Source organism: Dermacentor silvarum, chromosome 1 (assembly GCF_013339745.2).
Source record: "Dermacentor silvarum isolate Dsil-2018 chromosome 1, BIME_Dsil_1.4, whole genome shotgun sequence".
NCBI classification, from domain to species: domain Eukaryota; kingdom Metazoa; phylum Arthropoda; class Arachnida; order Ixodida; family Ixodidae; genus Dermacentor; species Dermacentor silvarum.
In genome coordinates, this window is record NC_051154.1 from 159,382,313 (window position 1) to 159,388,312 (window position 6,000).

General features: G+C 42.7%; 1 protein-coding gene across 5 annotated transcripts in view; it reads left to right on the forward strand.

Moving 5' to 3' along the window:
• The window catches only part of LOC119436298 (protein transport protein Sec24C-like), an 83,420-nt gene extending 81,364 nt beyond the window's left edge, over positions 1 to 2,056 (forward strand). For all 5 annotated transcript variants that reach the window (XM_049656787.1, XM_049656797.1, XM_037703107.2 and 2 more), the window contains one exon: positions 865 to 2,056. In XM_049656787.1, coding sequence (XP_049512744.1) covers positions 865 to 1,005 — 141 coding nt within the window. In that variant the 3' untranslated portion in view covers positions 1,006 to 2,056. The remainder of the gene's footprint in view (positions 1 to 864) is intronic.
• Positions 2,057 to 6,000: the final 3,944 nt, after the last annotated feature.

The window sequence follows — 6,000 nt, forward strand, 5'->3', positions numbered from 1 at the left end:
ACTGCATGCGAGACAGCTCGACCGCATCATGCGCTTCGCTCTCTGGACGCCGCGAATAGCAGCTCATCGTCCTTTTTTTGTTGTGCTAAGAAATAAAGCTTTATCAGAAGGATTCATTTTATGATTGTTGGTGGTTATTTCTGAAGCGCCATATGCCATGGCTTCAAAGCCAAGCTGGTTAGGCTTAGTGGTGCCCTCAGCGCACAGCATTGGGCGACGGTGAGCTGCTTGTGTCATCGACCGGAAAACTCTCCATTGGGCATTGCACGGCACTCCATTGAGAGAAGCTTTCTGCTAGTGTATTCATTCCTTTTGCTAAAAAGTAGTTACAGGTCTACTCTGCACAAACAATGAGTATCAGTGCTGCATACTAAGTATGCCTTGCATTAATTAATAACATGTTCCAGAAGCTTATGTGTGATGCAGCAACAGCACACAGCAAGCAAGGCTAAAAGATGCTGTTGGTACTGAAGTGCATGCCTTTGGTGGATGCTGTCACTAGTCACCATAGTTTTGCTCAGACAGGGTTTATTTGGCCAAGTGAGGGGCAATTTTCCAGTGTTGCTTAACAATGAATGTACCATAAAATCCTTCATCAGGGCTGTTATTAGGGGGATGCAGTCCGTAAGAAAGAAAATTTAGGCAAGTGATGCTATTTGTTATGCTGTCAACAGCCCTACTAAGCACAAGAGGACAAAAAATGTAGTTTCTTTTCTGTGTTCTCACTTTTGTTCAACGTCTAGACATGCTGATTAAGTGCAGTGAGGTCTTTGCTTTTTATATGCTCTTAAATGGCTATGTCATTGGTGCAAAGTGTGGAGGAAAGGGTGTTGTTAGCTAGGAACTGTGTCTGTATATGTGCAGCTGACACTGGTGCGCCAAGGGGACAAGATGGAGCTGGTGTTCCGGCAATTCCTTGTGGAAGATCGGCATGGAGACTCGGGCCCTTCATACGTGGACTTCCTCTGCCACCTGCACAAGGAAATCCGCAACCTGCTCAGCTGAGGTCCCGTACTTGTGCCTCCAGTCCCGTCTAGCAAGCTTTTGTGCAACACCACTGCACCTAGAAGATGGGCCTTGTTTTGTTGCTCCCCTCAACGGGTAGCGCCCACACCATGGATGTCGCTGAGTAGCTGCAGCACCTGGCAACTGACTGCACTTCTGTTTGAAGTGACCACCACAGGGGATGGAAACAGTGTCCCAAATGTGTGCCGTTTTTAAATGTTGGTGAAGCATTGGAAGAGGTTGCCTGGATATCCCTGGTTGCCGATTCGTTTTCCCATTGTAAACATGAGCGTGACAACTTGATTGCGAAGTGCCTCCCTCCGTCCCTACTTTTTTTTTTTTTTTGCATGTCATTCTGTCACAGTGAACTAATTCCTGAAAGAGCTTCTGTAAAGAATGCATGGTTGAAATGTGGGGAAAGTGCTTGCGCCATTGGCATTGCCTCTCTCTGTTGATGGTGAAGGCAGAGAACCAACAGGCTTACGAAATGGATGACTGTGTTAACCAGTGCTGCCAGTAACCATTTCCTTTTTAAGCTTGTTGTAATATTTGTTTTGTTGTTTGCAATATAGACATGTTGCTTTTTTTCTTTTATAGGTGTCTTGTAAGCATATCAATGTTTAAATAGAAGCTTTTTGAAATGTCACTGGAGGAAATTTAATGCATTGAGGCCAGGAAATTGAGGATGGTTTTGTTTTCACCAGTAAGAACATTGAACGCATCCTGTAAACTCGCTCACTTTCTTCTCGTGCTGGGTGTTCATTTGTGCTTTTTTTATTCACAGAATATGGCTCGGAGAGCACTGTGCAAAAAAATCTGACTATTTTTGAATTGTGCTAAATGCATTGCTTCTAATTCTTTTAAACACAGTTGGCCCATATTAAATAACATCAATTTCCTCTCGGCTGTGTGTGGTCCAACAAAAATTGTTGTAAACTAATGTTTCCAGTTGCTCGCGGCTTGGCATGATGTCTGTGGTTTGATGGAGATGGCCATGTAAGATCAGAGGTTCGAATGAAATAGAAAGCTAATAAAGATTTTTCATCTATTCTTTAGCGTGCATATTTTGTCATTTCTTACCTTTGTGACTTTATATGTATAAATTACATTTCCTCAACTGTATTTTCCAGGGTCACATTATAGCAGTTAAATTATAGGCTTGCTTGCTGTCAGCCTACAGCCTATCTGGAAAGCTTACAGCGCCCCATATTCAGGCTCAATAAACTCTTTAAACTTGTGCTACTGGACTCCAAGAAAGAAAATTGTGCACCATATGCAGGATATAGCATAAAACAGTGAACTGAACATTGATGACTGTTTAGATGAAGTTAGCACTAATTATTTTGACTAATAATTTCACTTCAAGTTATTCTTTGTACAGTTACATGTTCAATGCAATAACAGTTATGAACATTGGTGCATGCGAGAATTATTCAACCTTGAAAGTCGTCAAAGCAGTCAAAAAAGAGAAGCATCCATTTTTACTTCACTCACCCAGTGATGCCACAGGCTGCTACCAACCAGAGTTGCAAAACGGCAACTACGAAGTTGGAATGATTCCAGAATCATTTCACATTTTCAAACACCTGGAATGAAATGGGAATAGAATGATGGCACCAGTCTGGCAAATCATCATCATCGGCCTATATTTATGTCCACTGCAGGACGAAGGCCTCTCGCTGCGATCTCCAGTTACCCCTGTCTTGCGCTAACTGATTCCAACTTGCGCCTGCAAATTTTGTAACTTCATCACCCAACCTAGTTTTCTGCCGTCCTCGACTGCGCTTCCCTTGGTATCCATTCTGTAACTCTAATGGTCCACCGGTTATCCATCCTATGCATTACATGGCCTGCCCAGCTCCATATTTTGCTCTTAATGTCAACTAGAATATCTGCTATCCCCGTTTGTTCTCTGATCCACACCGCTCTCTTCCTGTCTCTTAACGATAGGCCTAACATTTTTCATTCCATCGCTCTTTGTGCGGTCCTTAACTTGTTCTCGAGCTTCTTTGTTAACCTCCAAGTTTCTGCCCCATATGTTAGCACCGATAGAATGCAGTGATCGTACACTTTTCTTTTCAAGGAGAGTGGTAAGCTCTCATTCAGGATTTCGTAATGCCTGCCGTATGCACTCCAACCCAATTTTATTCTTCTGTAAATTTCCTTCTGATGATCAGGGTCCCCTGCAAGTAATTGGCCTAGATAAACGTACTCCTTTGCAGACTCTAGAGGCTGACTGGCGATCCTGAATTCTTGTTCCCTTGCCAGGCTATTGAACATTATCTTTGTCTTCTGCATAATAAACTTCAACCCCACTCTTACACTTTCTTGGCTTAACCAAGAAAGTGTAAGAGTGGGGTTGAAGTTATCCTCAATAATTTGTTGTAGTTCGTCCCCATTGTGGCTGAATAGGACAATGTCACCTGCAAACCGAAGGTTGCCGAGATATTCTCCGTTGATCTTCACTCCTAAGCCTTCGCAATCTAGAAGCTGGAATATTTCTTCTAAGCATGCAGTGAATAGCATTGGAGAGATTGTGTCTCCTTGCTTGACCCCTTTCTTGATAGGTAACTTTCTACTTTTCTTGTGCAGAACCAAGATAGCTGTGGAATCCTTGTAGGTATTTGCCAAGATATTCACATATACCTCCTGTACTCCTTGATTATGCAATGCCTCTATGACTGCTGGTATCTCTACTGAATCAAATGCCTTTTCATAATCTATGAAAGCCATATAGAGAGGTTGATTGTACTTCGCAAATTTTTCGATTACCTGATTATGACAGTGGATATGATCCATCGTAAAATATCCCTTCCTGAAGCCAGCCTGTTCTCTTGGTTGGCTGAAGTCAAGCGTTGCCCTGATTCTATTGGAAATTATCTTGGTGAGTATATTATACAATACTGAAAGCAAGCTAATGGGTCTATAATTCTTCAGTTCTCTAACGTCTCTCTTCTTATGGATAAGTATAATGGTGGCGTTCTTCCAGCTCTCTGGTGCACTTGAAGTTGTGAGGCATTGCGTATAAAGAGCCGCAAGCTTTTCAAGCATATCTCCTCCATCTTTGATTAAATCGACTGTTATTCCATCTTCTCCAGCAGCTTTTCCTCTGGTCATGTCTTGCAAGGCCCTTCTAACTTCATCGCTAGTTATAGAAGGAGCCTCTGTATCCTGTTCATCACCACTTCCAATGAAAGTAGCTTGGCTGCTCTGGGCACTGTACTGGTCAGTGTAGAATTCTTCCGCTGCTTTTACTATGTCATTGAAATTGCTGATATTACCATGCTTATCTTTCAGTGCATACATCTTTCCTTGTCCTATGCCAAGTTTTCTTCTCACTGATTTCATGCTGTGTCCATATTTTACTGCTTCCTCAATCTTTCCCACGATATAATTTGGAATATTCCTTACTTTCTTCTTGTTAAGTTTTTACAGTTCAGCGAATTCTATCTGATCTCTCGAGTTTGACACTTTCATGTTTTGTCGTTTCTTCATTAGGTCCTTTGTTACTTGGGAGAGCTTACCTACTGGTTGCCTTGGAGCCTTGCCTCCCTCTTCAATTGCTGCTTCTGAGATCAGCCTAGTGCCGTATTCTGAAACGTTCCACTTCGGCGATATTTCGCCTAGGCAAAAGTCGCGTTCAATAAGTCAACTGGCTGCTTACCCGTGACGTCATACCAACACGTGCACTCGAACGTTTCGCAAAACACATGAGAGGGCGCACTGTGCGAGTGCAGAGCGGCTTGGGTGTGTTGTTTTCCAATGTATCGGCCGCAGTATGACACAGGCGTGTTCGTTTATTCAATACATGTCAGGAGCACGCACTGACACCGTGACATCAAAATGACGTACACCGGAACTACTAGGTGGCGCGACTTCTTTACCGGTTTTGCTCAATCAGCGCACGCCTGAAAGCGAAAAAAGAAACTTCGCCCAAATGGAACGTTTCACAATACGGCCCCTAGTTATGGTTTCATTCATTACCGTTATGTTGTCTTCATCTTCCTGTTCTAAAGCTGCATATTTGTTTGCGAGCACCAGCCTGAATTGGTCTGCTTTTACCCTTACTGCGTCTAGGTTGGCCTGTTTCTTCTTGACAAATTTTATTCTTTCTCTCTTCAAATTGAGAGAAATCCTAGACCTCACTAACCTATGGTCGCTGCACTTTACCGTACCTAACACTTCTACATGCTGCACTATGCTGGGATCGGCAGAGAGTATGAAATCTATTTCATTACTCGTTTCTCCATTAGGGCTTTCCAGGTCCACTTCCTGTTGCTGCGCTTCCTGAAGAAGGTATTCATTATTCGGAGCCTATTCCTTTCCGCGAATTCTACCAACATTTCTCCTCTAGTGTTCCTAGAATGGATGCCGTAGTTGCCACTTGCTTGCTCACAAGCCTGCTTTTTCCCCACTATTGCATTGAAGTCGCCCATGACTAGAGCATACTGACTTTGTACCTTTCTCATTGCTAATTCAACATCTTCATAAAACTGTTCTATTTATCATCATGACTGGAGGTTGGGGCATAGGCTTGTACTACCTCCATTCTATACCTCTTATTCAGCTTTATGACGACGACTACTACCCTCTCATTAATGCTGTAGAATTCATCAATGTTGCCCACTATGTCCTTATGGACTAGAAATCCTACCCCGAATTCTCTCTTATCTGGAAGACCTCTGTAGCAGAGGACGGGGCCCATTAGCCAGCACTGTATAAGCCTCACCAGTTCTTCTAACCTCACTAAGGCCAATAATAGAATATAGTCGGGCAAATAGAATGTATTAAAAGCCTGAGATTCCGGAATGGAGTAGGAATGGGCACATAGTCCTGGAGCACTAAAGGTTGACCATGGGAAACTACAAAACTGATAAATTTGCCAATTGGAATAAATTACAATGTCTAGCTTATTCTATTTCTCAATGTTTAAATAATACTAGCTTTTTTTAATATCGGTCTATATGTGACTGCCTCTGCAGTGGTAATTACAAA